At 40.3% G+C, this 21,372-nt stretch overlaps 1 protein-coding gene across 1 annotated transcript in view; it reads left to right on the plus strand.

Annotated features, from left to right (window-relative positions):
• prex1 (phosphatidylinositol-3,4,5-trisphosphate-dependent Rac exchange factor 1) overlaps positions 1 to 21,372 on the plus strand; it is a 113,312-nt gene that overhangs the window by 46,978 nt on the left and 44,962 nt on the right. Inside the window, 6 exon segments of the mRNA XM_042492200.1 lie at positions 3,749 to 3,896; positions 10,941 to 11,041; positions 13,629 to 13,732; positions 14,417 to 14,466; positions 16,901 to 16,976; positions 18,465 to 18,537. Of these exon segments, the coding sequence (XP_042348134.1) occupies positions 3,749 to 3,896; positions 10,941 to 11,041; positions 13,629 to 13,732; positions 14,417 to 14,466; positions 16,901 to 16,976; positions 18,465 to 18,537 (552 nt within the window).

The following is a 21,372-nucleotide window of genomic DNA, read 5'->3' on the forward strand; positions in this document are numbered from 1 at the left end:
CTGATGAGACTGTGCCTTTTTTGGAAATATACTTTTCATTGTCATTTACACTTCCTGCGATGTTGTTGTGTGTGTGTGTGTGTGTGTATCTCTAAGAGGTAAACGCGGTGGGAGGGCTAAGAACTGTGGAGGCCCAAAGAGAGCAGCGGAGGAAGTTAAAGAGAAAAACTAGATTTTCATTTTTAAAAATCATCCTAAACCACAAATTAGCATTAATTGGTAAAACTGATTTATCACCCAGCCCTTGTTTGTATGGATTTCGATTATTTCTGTTACGTCTCTGTAACCCTGTTTTTTAATGAAAAAAAATGTTAGTGTGGATGTTGCCTTTAAGAAAGAGTTGAATCCATTTCGTCAGTATGTTTTTACAGCCATATCATGGAATAATACATGTGGAATTAGCTTTAGAGTGTGCAGAAATCAAAAGTATTTACTCTCACCCAAGGTAAAACAAAACCCACTCCATTCATTGATGGTAAAAATAAGCCCTGCACAGCACCACATCCACTGATGTGAGATTAGTAATGCAAACTGATATTCTTGTTGCTCTTTCAAACTTCCCTCTTTTGCCTTAAAATGCGTCCCCACCTGTTCAGCACCGGCCATCTGTCTTTGTTATGTTGTGTGCATTAGACAGTGTGAAAGGCTTTAACCAGATTTGGGGCGGTACACAGCAGGTCACCTGATAGCATTGATGGCTAACGATCAAAACTGGATCCCTGAAGCTGTTTCAACATGATTTGTCTAAAAATGACAAAATGCTCAAAGGTTTAGCTGCACGTTAGCTGAGAACTGTCAACATAAACATTTGTGTTTTTGTGAATTAGTCTTTGTAATTTTTATAGTAAATAAGCATCTGATCCCGTGATGAAAGGGTTGCAGAGTTGGAATAAGTACGGAGGAGTGTGCTGCAGCTTGTGGTGTATGGTTTCAACCCGGCGGAAATCGACCTGAGGCTAACAGATGCCAGATCAGTCACAGTGCCCAAATTCCCCACTCTCTCCCTTTCTATTATCCCCTCCTCACTATACTGCTCTCAGTGTGCTTACCTTTCTCTCAACTTCTGTCCTTCAGTCTAGACAGCTACGTGATAATGTATTACTGCAATAAATCCTGGCAACGTGTTTTTCACTTCTCCCCCTTCATGCATTATTACTTTTCCTGACACGCCTTAATGGGACCTTTTCCATGTATTGCTGTGATCCTTCCCTGTGTTGGACATGTGACTCTCCCGAACCCCTCCTAGAAGACTTTAAATCATTCATTCATTGATTCATTCATCTACAACTGCCAGCTGGAGCTGTTTTGTCTTATCACTGTTTTCATTGCAGTTGAGGGGAAATGCGTAGGTCAGATAATGCAATAGGGTTTTAGCTTGTGCCAATGAGTGCAGGAAGATGAGGAGCAGCACAAGACAAACTCTGACAGCTGGAACAGAAGCGGAGGGGCCTCTGTGCTGGACAGGCCCAGTCTGTTGTTCAATGACACTCATTGTTTAAGTCGACTCCAGCTGCTGTCAAATGTAATATAACCCCACCTCCATCACAGACTGCCAGCCCAAAATCCCAAAGACTCTCTGGGAAAACTGGACTCTGGAGTTGACCGTGTAACTTTTAACATTGTTTGTGTCACCCCTCTCTCTTCCTTTCAATTGGCCAGACTTCCATCACAACACTTGTCACTCAACTTCAGATGCTAAAAGTTGCATAATGCAGCGTAAAAAGATATTTGTTCTCAACTGCTTTGCATATTTTGCACTGGACAGCCAAGGCAGGCAGAAAATATTAAGGACCCTGGCACAATTGTGACAAAAGCCGATAGACTGTATAAAATAATAGATATGGTCACTGTGATGTCACCTATTGGTTTGTGTAATCCTGTTTTAAAACCACAAGTTTGGCGATTGTGGCTGCCACTATCTTGGATTTTTATAGCCAGAAGTGATGATTTTTTAACAAGAGGGTGTGGTTAACCTTAATGCTGGCAGCTGTCTTGGTTAGCATGTTGCATTTCCAGCTATGGTTTACTTTGATAATGCTAATGTTAATTTTTGCTAGCCAAACAAAGACTTAAAACCATTAAAACAAAAATTTAGTTAAGGGGAAAAACTGTAAATCAGACACCATAGAGAATCTTTTACGACAGCCAAACATTGAACAAGACTTTTTTAGGCAACCAAAGTGTTACAGTTAACTTTTATAAACCGAAAACACACTGAAATAGTGACCGCTACAGCTACGCTTATACTCTTTGAATCCGGGGTGACACCATGATTACATTACCCTAACTATCATTGTTGCCATGGTAGCAACTTGGTAATGGATGGCACCCATCCATCACTCAAAGTGGCTCCACCTATAATTATACATAACTTTATGCCTTGATGACAACATTTAAACGGTTGAGTTTTAAAAAAATTCACCCCCTGTATTTGTCATGAATGTTGAAATTAGCTTTAGAGATCAAAACTGTTTTGTTTTGTTTGTACCAGGCTATCAACATGTTCATTTCTTGTTGGTGATTGACTCACTCTTGGAGTCAGCCTCAAGTGGCCGCTTAAGAAACTGCAGTTTTTGGCACTTCCGTACTGGCTTCAATTTTCAGTCCTGGATGTTGCTGCTTGCAGTGTCAAATGCTATGGGTTGTCACAGATTTCCTTTTGTCTTCTGCTCAAATTTGCAGATAAGATCACTTCAAGGGCTACAGCCAAATGGGGCCTGACTGCCAGCATGCACATATGTTCTGCGGCTGCATGAGATGAAAATTACTAGTCAGCAATTCATATTTGTTGTCCAAAAAAACATCTCAGGAAGACAAACAAAGTACCCCACCATATTCAAGCCAACCAGATAAGGAGAAGCAGCACTCAATGGGTGAAATCACTGATTTGCCAGGCTGAGCAGTTAATCAGCAAGGCTCACTGGTACAATGTTTGACAATAGCTGAAAACACTAAGTTGTAAAATTGTTTGTGTTGGGTCCCTAAGAGAAATTTAAGCAGTTTACAGGTGACAAAGATCCCAATTTAGATATTTTTCCAGGTGTCACAAAAATATTATATGTTCTTTGTCATAACCCTATAGAAGTACATGACAGGCCAGTTCAGCAGCTTGATGTGTCTCCCAGTAGAGTTAAGCAGCTTAGGGAGGCGCAGCAGAGTTGAGTTGCCCGAGTCAGAAGGTCTCGCAGTGCAGTTCAGAAGTTCATCAGACCCCAATGATGAGGTTAAACAGCTCAAACTGTGAACTCACTTGAGAAGTTTCAGTGAGGCGGCGGGCCTCACAGTGAGCCTTCACATGTTCTGCTTTACAATAGAGAAATAATAGTTCACTTAACAACACAGAAATAAGATCAATATCACACTGCCCTCCTGAACTTTACTTACTCTAAAAACAACGCGTCTAGGAGAGATTAACATCTGTTTCAGAGGGTTGGTGGCAGACTCTAGCCGCCATGCTCTGCTCCTGGATTCAATCCATCTGCACAATACCAGAACACAGCCGGGCCGTCCAGCCAAAGGCCTGTTTGTCTCTTCTAACAGCACCATGACAGCCTTTGCCTTTTGGCTTTGACACATGTAGAAAGCTGTGGAAAGCAAGTAGAAATTTGTGTCCAGTAATGAGTCTGCTGTTTTTTTCTTGCCACAGTGATACAGTCCTCATTTTTACAGAAATGTTTCTTCTCATTCCATTGAGGGGACAGGTGACAAATCCTCTTGGATCTGACTTGTTTTTCCCTTTCGTTCATAGGTCTCAAACTGGGAATGGAGCGGGACGCCTATGTGATGATCGCAGAGAAGGGGGAGAAGCTCTATCACATGATGATGACCAAGAGTCGGCACCTGATTAAGGACCGACGCAGAAAGCTCAGCATTGTGCCCAAGTGCTTCATGGGAAAGTGAGTTTCTTTGCCTCCTCAGCGCTTGGCTCCCTTCAGGTTTCCAAGAATGCAACTGCAATGCTGTGCTGCTCACAAGGGGAGCCTTACAAATCATTGTTACGTAAGATTGGCAGGCTTTCAAAAGAGTTGGTATCCAGTCGCCCCGGGTCCTGGCAACATGCCTAAACTCTTTTATCCCTACATCCTCTTGTCCGTAATGAGCCCCCCCTCACAGTCTCCTCTCACGGTTCATAGAAAGGGCCAAGTTGCTCCCCACACACTCATATCATCGAGCACACACTCACACACCCAGACTTTCATTAGCGAAGGACCTTTAACTGAGGCTCTGCAACAAGCCATCCCACTCTCTGTCCCCTTGATGTTTCAAAACAATGAATAGACAATGAGAGAGTTGCTTAAGTTTCCCTCAGTTGCTCTACATACACGCCAGCGATTGTGAGATCCTGAGCAGCAATTAAAATTCTCTCCAGCGCCGTTTTGGGGAAACAAAAAATAAAACTAGGCACAACTACGATGGTGGCTGATGACTGGTATTGTAAATAGGAAACAGGGAGCAACCGTTAATGTCTGCAACACTGCCAACACGACCTTAGGTAGAGAGAGGTAAATGTAGTGGATGAGAGCACTGTATTGACTACTATTACATGAGCCACTGCCAAGAAGCAAATTTAATGGGTTATTCAAAAATGTAATGGTGTTTGTGGGAGACATGTTCCATCTTTGTGGCGTCATATCAAGTCCTTGTCTGGGTGTTTTCCTCTCTGTGTCCAGTATACCTCAGTCTGGATCCTGAGATCTTCCAGGAATTTCACTCCGCCGTAATGTGTGTGTCAGCGTTCGACACTCTTTAGCCATTTTTAAACAGACATTGCACTATAAGGCCACTACTAACTACCTTATTTTCGCATTTTTACGCAGAAAAAAACAATGGCGGCATCATGCCGTTCCAATGTCTGATTTAACCTGTTAACTGGACCTCATTGTTTGTGGATATTTATGGAAGCTCTTTCTCTTCTTTGAGTTAGCAGCTAAGTGCTACTACCTGCTTTCTAGGTATCCCCTGGTAGATCACACACATCCCACTGAATGATAGATGTCATTTAAAAATCATCTCCATGCTTTAGCCTTGTTATAGACCAGGATTTATCGGCTACATAAAGACCCATTTTAGACCATTTTTGAAATGATCATTAAATATATTAAAATTCATAAAAACCTGTTAATAGTTTAAAAAAGCACTGCATAGCCCCGCATTTACATCATGCATTTTTATTTTTTTGTCATATACACAGATTCTGTTTACTCTTACATCTCAGCTAAGACTAGACGTCTACTAAACTTTACCTTTTCAACCTTGGATAATCGAAATCTAAAAGTCTAAAGACAAATAGACATATAATAGACTTCTGTTAAATGTCTTTTCAATGTTAAATCGCTTAGCGGGATAACATGCCGTCACATTTGTCCTGCACATAGTCCTGTCCTGCTGGCTGTCCACTCTACATAGACACTGTTTGCTGCCGTTACTACCTTTTGTGCTGGCTTAAAGACGAGACAGCTCTGTCTCCTCATTCTGTTAATGTGCCCTTTATACAAAACAGCGAGGCGGCATAATGACACAATATTTCCACTTTGAGCAGGCAGTGTGAAAGGGGATTTTTTGTCCGTCAGAGTTTACTGTACTAAGAACAGTGCATTGTTAATATCATCAAAGAAGTAATGTTTTATCCATCAACTTATAGGTCAGTGCCAGAACAGTGGCCGTCAAATTCTAATGTCAAACAACATGATGTTTTTTTCAGTCGTTCACTCCCTCCTCTGCCTCGTCTATGTGGTATGGACGAGGCACCATGTTTTCACTTTCAATCATCTCCCACTTTCCTCATGTTATCACTCAGCCATTTCCTGCCGATGAGTGCAACCTGCATTAGGTCTGAATTTGTCTCTCTTATGAAATTAGCACCAGGCACAGTTTGAGTGCTTATTGCATTAAACAGAGTTGCTGACTGCCGGTTTGATAGCACCCTGTTGTCTTGATAGCATCATTCCATCATCTCTCTGCTGTCTACATCGGCACATGTTCGGGGTTAACAGGCTTTACATTTTCTCCTTGCTACTTTTTTGGCTGTGCCAGTGTGTGCTTAGCATAATTTGTGTGGATTTAAAGTGATGATAGCCCAATTTTCTTGTTTCATTTGTTCCTAATTGTTTGTGCTAAGACAAGAGCTAATGCTAGGAGGAGATGGAATTAGATCTCTCTGCTAAGTTTCTGGTTTAGCTTATGTTTAACTAGCTTTTGGTTCTCAATGTATTGTCTCACCGTCTCAGGGAAGATACATCAGCAGCATCCCAATTCCATGCTACACGTTGATTCTGAGCATGTATGGTTTTCACACTTTAAATATGACAAAATTAAATACACAATAAAAATTCATATATAAATGTAATGTGCACTTAATGCACATTATTGTTCCATCATGCAATACACAAAGGACGTAGAGCTGGAATAAATTGAGGTGTGAATGAAGCAGTACTTTAAGGGTATCTAGTTCATTATGATGACATATTTCTGAGTGAAACAGGACAGGCTGGCAGCACATATAATTCCATAGAGCAGATATAGCATTGCTTTGATCATTGAAAAGTGGCCGTGTCTTCACAAACGTGAATAGTCCCCAATGGAACAACCCGACAGGATAGCAGTACCCACCAGAGAGAGAGAGATGAAGCCCATCGTTTGTTCCATGTAGTTACTGAAGTAGTCCACTGTAAAATGCCCTGCATATAATCTGGAGGAGATTTCATTTATTCTGATTCATGAGCTCAAAGTAAAGGCCAATGCCTACCTTATTTTGGGGAAATGGAAGAAAATGTGAGGCGGAGAATATCCAAAGACACACCAAATTACCATGCAGCTAGCTATTTTAATCTCAGCTTTTTGCAGCCAAAAGTTTTAGATCGATTGAGTGGATGTTGTGAAGTTATTGATGGAAACTGATTAGTACTAGCTTATGTACTGTTACGATCCCTTTAAAGCAAAGGGACGATAACTCGACAACCAAATATACGAATCAGAGTAGAAGTGGAAATTCAAGTAATTTATTTGTGACCATTCAGACAACAAATAAAGGTTCTCAAAATGTGAGAGAGGATGGGACAAGGTGGTTGTGCCAAAGAAAATAATTCAATACAACAAAACTAGGCCTAACTAAATCACGACCTCAGAAAACAAACTAGAAACAAAAACCTAACTCCCTTTTCTAAAAACTAGCTTTCATGACCAAACACAGGGGTAGCAACAACTAACTAACCTAGTGTGTCTAAAAGAGATTTCCTGAGTGCGTGCAAAAATGTAAAGGGTACCCCAACTTACCTAACATCCACAACCTCTCATCACATACCTTTCACCAAATACAAAAAACACTTCTGGTCTCAAAAACATACAGCCAGCTCAGGACATCCTCTTTTATGACGATGCCGACGGATGATTGATCAGTTTGGAGTGGAGGGAACCAATGAGCATTCTGACCCTCTTCACAGGTGGAAAACACTCAGGTCATTAGCACCTGGAAAAAACACAAGGGAGGAGGGAGAAAACAGGGAAGATCTCTCGCCTTTATTTAGCGGGTTTATCCAATTTTTAAAAAAACTGCGTGCACTTGCTTATCATGGTGTGAAAAGAGTATAAAAGGGATTAAAACAAGGCATTTTTTCATTTTATCCTGACTTAGAAACTATACATAAATGCATAAAACTCCTATTATAAATGGCAAATGGTAGTGGTGTGGTTTCAGAAAGATCTTGGGATACAAAACAAAACAATTATGGGAAAACATTTTTTCTCTCTCTGAAGTTTAAGTGGCAGTGACATTCTAAAGTTGCAGTTTGATTGATGTACAAGGTCACCCATACTGTGCAATTTACTTTTAGTGTAAAACAGTGAAGTGATCAGTATGTGGTATATACTGCACACAGTCAAAATTAAGTATGGAATTGGGACACAGCAGTTGTCTGTCAAAGACTTGGAGCTCACTTGAAAAACTGACACTGAACTTCATCTACAGATGCACAGATTCTAGTTATAGAAATACGCAGAAGATCAACCAAACATCAGCAGATATTTCCAGAAATCCATTATCCTCATCGTCTGCTTCCCTGTGTGTGATTGAGGGCTCTGTCTTTCTTTCTCACTCAAACACACACAGACACATACACACACTTTTTCTGCTCATGTTATTAATTTCCATAACAGCTCCGTGTCCAAAATTAACCTGTTACATAACACACACACACACACACACATACATCATCCCCTAACATTTATTCCCCTGTCAATGTCAATTACGGCCATATGCTTTGACATCAACATACAGAAAGATAATAAACAGCAACCCACACCAACAATGCAGGCATGAAAACACATTTTTTCCCCCCAATTTTGATAAAATATTCTGCAGCAGATGGCCCAAGGTGTCTGCAGTTCTGCATGATCATACACACATAGCAATCACAGGCTTGTGGGTCAACTTTCTATACGCACAGACACCTGCACAACTAGTATTCTTGACATTTACACATGCTAAGCAATTGCACATTGGTTGCATGACTGCCTGAAAGCAAATCCACACACAAGCACAGATTTCTCACAGACATGCTTCAAAATTGTTCCCATGCTGGAATGTTCAGTCTTAGAATTCAACACACACACACACACACACACACACACACACACACACACACACACACACACACACACACACACTTGCTCTCTCCAATTCACTTTTCATCATTATCTGGGGAAGCGATTTCACTCAGCAGCATGAAAGCCGAAGAAGGGGAGAATGTAATTTTCTCCTTCAAACATTTGTTCAGCGCACACTGGGTGTGAAAAGAAGGGAGCAGAGCTGAAGTGCTTAAAATTTGGATGGCTAATGCATGTACAGTATCAAAGCCTGGGGGATAGTTGTAGCACAAGAGAAAAGGAGAAATTTAAAAGAAAGTTTTCTTGAAATGTGCACTGCAGATGCACTGTCTGTGCCAGCCTGTGGTCAAAGTCGTTCATTAAAGCTGTACCGATTTCAAATGTCACACTGACAGACTAAATTGCTCAAAGAGCCTTGCACAATGACAAGATTTTACATTGCACAAGGCTCTCAGTAGTGAACATCCAGGCCAGCTCCGCTTCAGAATGGATGTATTTCACTGGTTGAGTCACATGGGCCTGCTGAAAGCAATAGGCTCTGCTTGCAAGGCATACATACACTGTATGTGCATTAACTGCATCACATGTGTGAGTTGGAAATAGTCTTTTGAAAAAAAGTAACCATTCCCATTTTAGCCCTGCTAACCAGGTTCAACTCATTTACACAGTCATCATATGAACTTTTGTTTTTTATGGTTAATACTTGAAAGAATTCTTCCACTGCTTTGACTTGGCAACAGAATCCAACAAAAACTAATAAAATAAACAGTAAAGCTCTGTGCATCGACTTAGTTTCAGCTGGCGCTGGAGGGAAACTGGAGCACAGATCTGTTAAGCCTTAAACACCTTGGCGCTAGCGGCGCTGCAGCTGCGCTAAAGCAGCAACCTGAACTTCACATTTTTATGTTTCCTCAGTGGCACATGCATGTACACACATATCAAAGAGAAAATCCATAAAGAACTATGCACATATACTAGAAAGTACCTTTGTCTCAACAAAATAGCAAGATGCTGTTTTCAGCTGAAGATAGAGCTGAAATCCCCCACTGGAGTTGATAATATTAAAACATCTCACGTATGCATAGCTGTTATAGATAAGGATATACACTGATTAGCCAAAACATTAAAACTGGTGACATGAATGACACTGATCATTTTGTTACAATGCTGGGATACCTTTGGTCCTGGCATTCATGTGGATGCCACTTGACATGCACCAAACAACTTTGTGGACCAAGTACATCCCCCTAACGGCAAAAGCTTTCCCTAATAACAGTGGCCTAGCCAGCAGAACAGTGCCGCATGCCACTCCATAAAAACTGTTTTGAAATGATCAAAGAAACATGATAAAGAAAGTGCTGATCAGGCCTCCAAATTCCCCAGATCCCAAACTGATAGAGCATTTGTGGGACATGGTTGTACCCCACCTCACAACCTACAGGAATCAAAGAATCTGCTGCCAGTGCCCCAGACACCCACGAGAAGTCCGGTGTCCATGTCTCAACAGGTTAAAGTTAAGTCCAATCCATGAGGCTTGACTGTGGATCTGGGGTACCTCTGGGGTATTCCACAAATGCTCAGTCAGTTTAGGATCTGGTGAATTTGGAGGCCAGGTTGATGTCTTGAGCTTCTTTGTCACGTCCCTTGGTTCATTCCTGAGCAGTTTTCATGGTGTGGCATGTTACATTGTTCTGTTTGGGGGCCACTTTCATTCAGGAGTGCCGTTGCCATGAGAGGGGCACTTGGTCTGCAGCGATGTTTGGATGGGTGGAACACGTCAGTTGGCATCCACATGAATGCCAGGAGACAGTGTTTGCCATCAGAACATTATACTGTATTTTACTTAAATGATCAATACTGCAAGTGGTTTTCATGTTTTGGCTGATCGCTGTGCAGTGAATGTGCCACCAACATGATTAAAGCATTAGGTTTAAGTTGAGCAAAACATTTCTCAATGTTTCTTTGCATTTCGTTTTTTTTTTTAAATTTTGCATTCTACATTTGATGTTTAAAAGAGGTTATCCTTCAGAACAAGGGAAGTGTTGCAAGATATGCAAGTGTGGTATGGTTGGAGTTTTTAGCATTAGCCATGAGCACGAGAAGGCTTAATCAATGAACAAAAAAAAAAAAAAAAATAGGCCTACATTCGGAAATCCAAGAAACAAACATAGTGGCACCCACTCTGTGTGTCTACAGGTTATTTTTGTGAAATTCCATCAAAAACAGCACAGCAGGGAAGCCAAATGCCAAAGATGGTGACAATTTCAAAAGCAAGTGAATAGATTACCACTTAAAGAAACCAGGCCTAATCATATGCTTCTGTATCTTTGTGTTCTCAGTGAGTTTGTGTCATGGCTGATAGAGAGCGGAGAGATCAGTAAGCCTGACGAAGGGGTCAACCTGGGACAAGCCTTGCTGGAAAATGGCATCATTCACCATGGTGAGAGAAAACAAAACTCTTTATCTCGCTCTCCTTTCCACATGCACACTCTCTCTGTTTTTCTGCGCTTGTTAAACCTCTATCATCTTCTTTTCCTTTATACTTTTTATGCACATCTTGAGGCTCTTTGCAGCTCCCTTTGTCATGTTTTGTACTCTGTTTTTACTCTGTTTTTGACATTCTTTAGTCATTCTCTCCTCTGTTTTTTGGGTTGTTTTACTGCCTCTCTTCTTTTTCTTGTTTGATTCACATTTTCCTCATTTGATTGTTTGGCTCATTCATGTCATGAATTTGTCCCCCACTTCCTGTTGTGGCACACAATTTTAGGGTAGAAACCACCATGCTCCAAAATGTCTGGTAATAATAATCTTGGAAATGTGTCTCACATTATTTCCCCATCCTAAATTTGACGTGTGACATTCACAGGTACACCAACCTGAATTATGCATTGAGGAGTGACACACAGGCACGCACACACGCGCACACACACACACACACACACACACACACACACACACACACACACACAAACAGTTATACATAATGTATGAACACAGTTGTCCAGAGTGTTGCTGAAGGGGGCCTTTGTATATAGTAAGTGCAAACCACTGTCACGATTAATACACACCACCCTCTCAGGAAAATTTGCTTAGGCCCAACCATCACATTCCTTAATACCTGTGGAAAATCCCCCTTGAAATCGTCCCTCATAGTAGCCTGTGACCACAGAGAGGTACAATGATGACACGCAGGGCTCCGTGGGATCGCAACAAGGCTTTGTGGGCAAACAGTAGTCTCAGGCCCTGCAGGGAAAGTGTAGGTGTCACCAGTTTGTCAGTGAAAAGAACTCAAACAGAGAGAGGTACTGGACAGAGTGACAAGTTGAGGCTGTCCATCTACCCCCGAGTCGTTTGCTACATGAAGAGACATATAAAAAAATAGACAGTCAACCACATGTATTTTATAGTGAAAAATGCAAACATTTATCCAATCGGTTGCACATTTGTGCCACTAAATCGCACCAGTTCTTACTTGAATGCTTGCAGTTTTGATGTATCCTTTGCTCCTGTAATAATCCAGTTATCTTTTGAAATGCTTTGAATTCCACATTTGACACTTTACAATGGCTGATTGTGCAGTGCCTTTGGTTTTATGAGGACATTTTAAGTCTAGACTGAGAAAACCAGCAGCTTGTTTGAGCCCGTGCCAGCTTGTTGTGGTGGATTCAAACTGCCTCTGTTTGGCAGATTTCACTGTTAGCTTCTCCAACAGGCATCTGTTGGTGTATGTATTAGTCATGTTCCATTTTTTATGTTGGACTGATTAAAGATCAAATGTTGTTTTTCTATTAATAATGTGATTATGGAGGTTTTATGGGAATTGGCAGCTGTCTGCTTTGTTAAATATTGGAATCTCATGACTTACCCAACACAGGCTGAATTTACAACTGCAGCATTTCTCACGAACTTCTTGCTTCTGGCCTCTTGTCTGTACATTCCCCAATACCATCTATAGATTAAATGCATATGAAAGTTAGGAACAGAAAACACAGTGCTTCACTATACTTTAAAAACTATGTAACTTACATGTTTAAAAAAGGTCCAGACAAATTCTTGACTGCCTGAGCTTTCCCTCACCCTGCAAAATGTCTTCAGAGATGAACTTGATACAAGTATGCTTCATCACTGACAACAAATATAATTTATAATGCACCTGTGTGTGTGTGTGTGTATATCCAGAAATACTGGCTGAACCATATGCCACTCTCAACTAAGTGAGATGCTCTGCTGACAAATCCTCGGCTCACCAGAACTTAAAGATGAAAACAAAACTGATCTCAGCCAGTCTCTGGCTATAGCTCTGCAGCCGATGATGTCTGAATACATGTGGACATTGTTGACATGGTAGCTAATTACTCACTGTGTGTTACATTTAATTTGTATAGAAAACTTTTTTCTTCTATACCTCAAAGGTGAACGCAGAAGTTAAAACGTGGAGCTCCTTTACTTCAATTTATCTAGAATTTTCTCAGTTTTTATACAAAAACAATTATTTGAAATTTTTAATTTTTTTATTTAATAGGCGACAACGCACATTAATCCACATTTAAACAAATGTAAATACACCCACGTTAGCTGGGGAGTTAGTTTTCATCTGTGGTCTCTTGCCTGATGTTAAAAGGCAGCCTAAAATAATTTTAAAAAAATACAATATGTACAAAAACAACATTAAGTAAGGTTTTTGCAAAAATGCATGGGTATGCACTGAGCATATGACTAGATAAATGAGACTTGGATTATACTGCATGGGTTGTGTGAGAGTTTGTAAACGGATGTTATGTAGTCTTGCTGTTGTTAAACATGTTCTCCCTTTAATTCAGTTCACCAAGAATTTTTTCTGTTTTTGGATTATTTGTTCACTGTGGTGGCTTGTGAGGAAAACAAAGTTTTCTTTATAAATTTAAGGTAACATGAGTAATTAATATAAAAATAATCACTTAGAGGTTAAAGTATTTCTTTAAAGACAAAGAGAAAAGGCGTATTTAACCCAGCTGAGGTGACATTATCTTCTTTTGGTGATATTTCAGTGTCAGACAAGCACCAGTTCAAGAATGAGCAGGTTCTGTACCGATTCCGCTACGACGATGGCACATACAAGGCCCGCAGTGAGATGGAGGACATCATGTCTAAGGTAACTATATTTCTGTGTGTGAAAATCCCTGGCGTTGTTTGATAGGAAATGTAAAAACCAAAAGATGAGGAAAAAAGATCAAACTTCAATAGTTTTTAATCTGAGCTGTAAATATGTATCAGATTTACAGTAAAACCCTAAGAAAAAAGAAATAAGCATTTTGCATGTAGGCTTGTCATAATGACTTATATGAATCATTCAAATGGGAAATGATAAAATATAAATTTAAATAACATTAAAAAAAAGAATAAATGCAACAACATCATTGACTGCACCTAAGCTCATTCTAAAGTATCTTAAAAAATGCATTATTTAATTCATTTGTTCAGTATATACATTTTTCAGTGTATTTATATAATCATAAACCTTGCTGACTGATGCATAGTGTAACACTTTATGGAAATAGTCATACACTGGAGGCGTTAATCCCCCACCCATAGAGAACTCAGCTGAAATCTAAATTCCCCAATAAAAGGACATAAAGACTGGTTGTTTTGGCTTATATCTTTTCTCAGTCCCCATTCAGAGTCTGTGATTTTGAAACTTCTCTCCTAAAACGATAGCCTTGGGTAACTCTTTTCACAGTCAGCAGTTAAATCTCTTGTCCCGAGGCAATGCTTGTACTTGTTTACCCAAGGTGTGTATGTTCTATGACTCAACAGCTCCATTTTTCTTCTCTTTCAGGGCGTCAGGCTGTACTGCCGCCTTCACAGCCTCCACACGCCTGTCATCAAGTAAGTACCTGCCCTTCTCTCCTCGTGCCTCCTTCCTCGTCCTCCTCTCCCGCTCCCCCCCCATATGCTAATGCTCCTGCTCTCCAGGTGCAGGAATGCATATTCATGAGGGGCTCACATTCGGTCCACGTCACCCTTTGTGTATGGTGTGAACCAACACTGCCAGGAATGACAGCCCCTTTCCTCTGCTGCTCGGACTCCCAGCCAGGCTTCGAGCTGCTGGAGGTTCATGTGTACAAGACTCCATTCAGGTGGAGGGAGGGGGGACAGGTTTTCATGACTGGAGGTTTATGTGAGGTAGCTCTTAAAGGATTAAGTAGAGCCTCATGTTATGAGCATTTGTCTCTTAATCTTTTCTTTTTAAACTTACATGAGTCCAAATGATGACTGCACACATTTCTTTAACCCGATAAATCACTTTTTATACCTTTTACATGCTCTCTCTCATACACACATAAATGCACCCCCCCCACACACACACACTTTTTACTTAAATACGCTGTGCACATACTAGACATATAAACTCTATGGTATACACTATACACACACACACACACACACACACACACACAAACACACACACACATGCCAACTCCTGAATATCAAACACCATATATGGTAGTATACAAATGCAGTTCTCAATAAGGGCCCGAACACACAAACTCAATCAAACCCAAGTTTTTGCACTGTGTCTCGCACCGTTGACTGTTTTTCAGCTGATTCAAGTTGAATCTACGTCAGACACTACAAAGCACATCAGTGAGAGAAATCACACTTAGTTCAGCTCAGTAGATGAGAAGAGAAATAAAAGTAAAGAAAGAAAACAAGCAACTGAAGGCAAGAGGGTGTGAGTTCAAAACAAACTTTGTAATAGTTTTATCGTTTGCTAGTTGCTGTTCTGTGTTCTTCTTAACATCAGGTTATGTTGTTAATTTGGTTACTGGCTAACAGGCATCTTGAATCTGTCTTATCGGTCTTCAGATCTCCCCTTTTGGATGGCGAATACAGATTGGTAAAAATGTGTGGGAACTTTGAGTTAACTGTATCTAAAAGAAATCAAAATTAAACTCTGAAACTGAAATTAGTCCAACAACATGTAACGATGATCTCATTTTACAAAAATGCTTCCCATCTGAAGGTCCCAGAGTCAGAACATAAGCACAGATTTATATAAAAGGAACAGGAAACACACATCATCTCCTTCTGACACCCCCTCAAACACACACACATTCCCTGTCCGCCGCAGCCCCTCCCTTCATACTCTTTTCTCTTCACCCCTCTATCTCTCCCGACATCACTCACCCGCTGATTGAAGTGCCCGGGGTTGCCATTGCTGCAAACAAAGAGCTTTTGGTCCGGGGGACAAATCCTATTAACATACAAAGGCAATCCCTCTGCCTGCCAGCCAGATATTATGTAATCTGGTCTTGCTTTTTTTTTAATCCATCACTAAATTGGCATCATAAGTAGCAGCCATTAATTATACTATTTGAGTGATGGATGTATTGCATTTTATGAATCATAAATAATTGTGCCTCTGTTTTATTAAACTTTGCTGAGTGACAAAGTGCCTGCCAGTTTTATAACATTATAATACAGTAAATAAAAATAATAACATGATGAAGTAGATATAAACCTAATAAAATCAATCTTGGGAATGTCACAGATGTCATATTGTTATAGAGGATAATGTTCAGCCTGATACAGAAAGTTATTTATCAGCAAATTATGTCTGGAAGTAGCCCACTTTTCATAACGTTTGAAGGCATTGTCTGCAGCATCCATCAGGTAATTTTATATATGACTTTTGTTCTGAATGTGGCGGTTTGCCATAGGGTGGCCCTGACACACCCCGTGTCTTACAGCACTGAGACGTTAAAGCAAGTATACCGTTTATTTGATAGCCTCAGATACACCCGAGACGAGTCACACAGGCAACCACACATCCTTTGCAGCATTTCCTGTTTCACATGTTTACATGTTGAACAGATCGGTCCTCAGTGGCTGTTCATATCATCTCACAAAAGCTCAAAGAATCAAAAGGACGATGAGTGCAAGTTGTTGTTCTCGGAAAACTGCATTAGACTGTCAACATGTGCACTACACATGCAGCACATGTAGTACTACACCTGCAGATAATTCTCATTGTATGAATTTTGACAATAACGTTGTTGTTTTTTTTTTTTTTGTGGCTTTCTCGGGCATTAACCAGAGCTGATGTTCTTTTTTGTCTGTTACCCAACACATGCAGCATTACATAGACATAAAGGACACTGTTGGGTGTCGATGCTGTTGACCTCAAAGAGGGTTTGTTATCGGTCAAGCACTTGTTAAATGGGAAGCGACAGACAATCAACTGTGTTTTTTCCCATGCCACTTGTACTGCACTGTGAATATGGATTTTGTGAATCATAAATACTTTTTTCCCCTTTAGGGACAGAGACCACCATCTGAAAACCTTTAAATCGGTGGTGCCTGCCAGCAAACTGGTCGACTGGCTGCTCCTGCAGGTAAAATCACTACTATATTATAATGTCATTTAATCCAAACCCACAAAATAATAATAACTGTCATTACTGTAACAGAGAATATTTTTGTATTGTTGGAATATATGCTTGATGCTAATCTTTTACTTTTGCTTAACTTAGGGCTGCACAATTTAAGGAATTAAATGACAATGATACCACTTGAAATAAAAAAACACAAAATATTAAAGTTTACACAGTTCCTCTTTACTACTGCTTTGTGTGTAATGTTCAATTAAACAAATTGAATATTGACACAAAAGGCCCCAACAAAAAAATAATAAAATTTACATTTAAAGGTGCCATTTTCCAGTGATAATCAACTAAATCAAACAATCCCTGAGAGCAATATTGTAGTCTTCTGGTTATGACTATAAAAAAAACAACAACAATATAATATGCAGCCTTAATTAAGTTTTGACTATTTTGTAGTCGTTTCAGCACAGGTGATGTGCAAGTCATGAATCATTTGTTCGAAACAAGCAACTCTTTTTACTGACTTTTTGACAAGCCCCCATCTCCACTAAGTCCTTCATTTACTCACCTCTCCTACCTGCTACTAACTAGTGTGAACTGTCAAGATGAGGGGAGACCAATTGTTCAAATTAATTACTGTATTAAACTAACATAAAAGCAACAAGTTTGGTTGTTTGCTCAGTACTCATTCTCCCGACCTGGAGCCCGCCCCCTCGCCCTGAGCTCAAGGTCTGACTCTGGCAGCATGAATCACTCACTCACCCAAAACTTCACTGCCACAGTCACTAATCTTCAATCAATAAATGAACTGTGTAATTACAACTTCCCGCTCCTACAGGGGCATTAAAAACACAAAATCATGGGAAAAGGAGCACCTGTAAAACATTTGATAACTTTTCTTGAGCATCACTGCCCCGTGAAATGACTGGTTTCACTCTAGATGAGCTGCACAGTTTAATTATTTTATCCCTGTTAAAGTAAGCAAAGGCCTAAACCGGAAGCTAGCAGACTTGGCCATCGGAAGTGTCTGGTGCACATGCTCAGAGGGCACTGGGGCCCATGAGAAAGTCACCAAGCTCTGGATAACTGACTTGGTGACTGATGTGACTTGAAAACCTGATTCTCTTTAGTAAGTGACTCATACAAAATCAAGCCAGTAAAAAGAGTCCAACCTTCCATCTCTAATTCAAATGAAACTAGGCTCTAAAAAAACTTGTTTTAAATCAGATGGGGCTCATTTACAAAAAAACCTCAAAACATTCTGGACATTTGTCACCATTCAATGACACTGAAAAACACAACCAAGGACATGCAGAATCAGTGTCCCAATCTCTCATCGTCTTCATTTTACACACATGTGCTGGCTCACAATCACTGTCCTCACTGCAGCAAACACACAGATAACTCAGGCCAGCGGTGCTGCAGTCTGCTGTAAGAGGAGGTGTAAACAGGCATTGTGATTGACCGACTGTGTGCGTCACTGATTTGGTTTCCCAGGGAGACTGCTCGACCCGAGAGGACGCAGTGACGCTGGGTGTGGGGCTCTGCAACAATGGCTTCATGCACCACGGTCAGTGAATTTGTCTCTCACGCACGCATACATAAAAGTTTGGTGAAAACACAGAAATACTAAAAAGACTTTCAGCTTTAAAAGATACATGTCGTGCGCTGATGTTTTTTGTCTCTCTCTTATTATTAACAGTGTTCTCTTTTGTAACAGCTCTGTTTATTGTGAGATATTCTCATCCTCTCACTCTCTCACTCTCTGCTGCTTGTTTACCTCATTGTGGGCCACATCTACCCACAAAAATGTAACATTAGCTTCTCCTCTGTCATGTCGTCATAGCATCATAAATTTGCATACCTGGTCTAGCCAAGTCTCGGTAACCTCACTGACCACATTGTAGTGGAGCGGCTTTGGTTCTATCCCAGCATGTTGAATGTAAACAGCGTGAGCAGCGTACCCTAACCAGAGCTGTTTGGCTTAACTACACGGCTGTCTGGGTCAGTCCACTGGACCATGACTGCTGGTTGAGGACTAAAATTGAATCATCTTTATTCGGTGTATTATGTGTAAAGTGAGAAGCACTTTAAGGAAGTACTTCGTGTTAGAATACTGAAGAAGTAGCATGATGACAGCGCTTCCTGAGGCAATGTAGTGAAGTGTGCAAGAAGTCTAACATGAAGTCATTGCTACACATTCTTGAATGGGGTAAATTTGTATAAGTAGTGAATTACATTGCAGTAGGTTACACAAAGTTACAGAGTGTGTTTTGACATGTCTTGCAACACTCAGTACAAGTGTTACTCATGAAATGCATACACTTCCAAGGTTTAGATATACACATGATTAAAACCATGCAAATCTCTTCTCAGGCATTTAATTTTGGTCTAACTCAAACACACACAACTGCTCCCAGGAAGATTGGCGCTCACACACACACACACAAACACACTTCTCTCCACCATCTGTTGGAAGGTGTCACCTGTTCTCTCCCTTTTCTCTGCCCTTCTTCAGGGTCATGACCTCTCTATTCTCAGCCTGTCTGCACTCTTTAGCTCTCCTTAAGTCGCCCTCTTTAGTCCTTAGTCAGCACATCTGCTGCTCTTCACCTGGTTACTTGTGAACTCTGTCTTCTCTCTGTCCTTGTCTTCCTTGTCTGTCTTTTTTTCTGTCTGTCTGGTTTTATTGGATGCAAGGTAATGAGGCTCCTCTCTGCTGGGCGGATCACTGATAACAGATAACACTGTTAATATGTCTTTCATCTGTCCTTACCAGTTTACATCACTCATCTGCACGTCTTTCGTCAACACCTGTTGCTTTTTGCCCTTCAGGCAACTCAACATACAGGGTGCAGCACCAGATACTTTTCCACATTTCCCCCATTTGTTCTGTTATACGGCACAGTTCATTGGCTCCTAAGCCAAAATGTCATTGACTTATAAATTCATTTGACAATATTTACCATAGAATACCCAAAATGGAAGTAACAGTGGATAATAATGACTTTTTAGAATAATATATTATCCCTTCAACCACAATGATGTAATTCAATACTAAACCAGTAAAAATAAATGGCTAATGTTTCTTTTGGGGATCCATTTTGACAAAGTGTTTTATTAATGGCCTGATTTAAATGATTAAACTTAAGGTGTGTCCAACCTCTGTTTTGCCAGTTAAATGTTGCATAATTCAGGTGCAAGGTAAGGTGCAGGGGGCAAAGGGTTGTTTTTAGTCCCATAATTAATCATAGGTGTGCTTTGGGTGAAACCAATCAGAGAGTGTCATACATGGTGGATTTGGCTAAAAGGAGCAATGAGCAGTTTTCTGCTGAGAGTAATGTTGTGAGAGCAATAATGTCACTGCAGGAAATATCATTGGACATTTACGCATCAAAACTTAAACCAATTGTTATAAACTTGACAGAAGAAAGAGAACAACATTTTAGCTTCTGAAATGAGGTTGCTCCTTGTGTAGAAATGTGCACAGTATCTCTCTGAATGGGGAGTTGGATAAGAGCTCTGCTCTGCTCTGTTATGTTCACATTTTACAGAATGTAATTCATGTTTTCTTTATTCATTATGCATTATTTCAACCACACACACAACCCATCCATATGACCCTGTGTGTGTAACAAGCAGAGTGTATGGGTAGTGGCAGAGAATAATGTGCTCCTACAATAGTGGGAAAATACTGCGCTATTGACTTGAGACCGCATTTTTTGTTGGTCAATTGCGCAAAACAGCAATACGCCAAAAATGTGTCTGACTATGCCTCTTTGTAAGACCTACACGCCCATGGGAGCACAAATGGGTGCAAGCGCATTAACCATTTACACAGCGTAAGCAGTTGCTGTGAAAATGACACCTGTGTAAATCTGAAACTAGCAATGACAGTTGTGCTGTGTGCTTCTTACACCAGGTATAAGATAAATGCTTTCTAATACTTGGTCTAAGAAGCCACACCATTTAGATCTGTCAGAAATGTCTCTTTTGAATTGTTTGAAAATTGATTGCACCTAGTAGAATATAAACTTAAAGTAATCATTTTGTGTTTAACCATGTTGTTATAACAGTGCATCTTATATATTGTTGTGCATATATAGTTGAATTACATAAAATACATTTTAAGAAGTTCATCTATTTAGTACTCCTTTAAAAAGTCCTGTCAAGTGCATGTGTGAATAAAGGTCCAGCAGAATGAGTCTTAGCATTGTTATCTTGACCCTCTGATATTGTCAGCTGTTTTTATCATTTAAATGATGATTTAGTGTGTGTATCTGTGTGTGTGTTTGCGTATCTATGTGTGTGTTATTAGGGTATGACAGTTTCCGGATCAGCACTCCCCCTAGTTGAATAGGTGGTGTTAAGGTATTATATGACCACAGCCTCGGTGACTCAGAGG

Source organism: Plectropomus leopardus, chromosome 8 (genome assembly GCF_008729295.1).
Source record: "Plectropomus leopardus isolate mb chromosome 8, YSFRI_Pleo_2.0, whole genome shotgun sequence".
NCBI lineage: Eukaryota > Metazoa > Chordata > Actinopteri > Perciformes > Serranidae > Plectropomus > Plectropomus leopardus.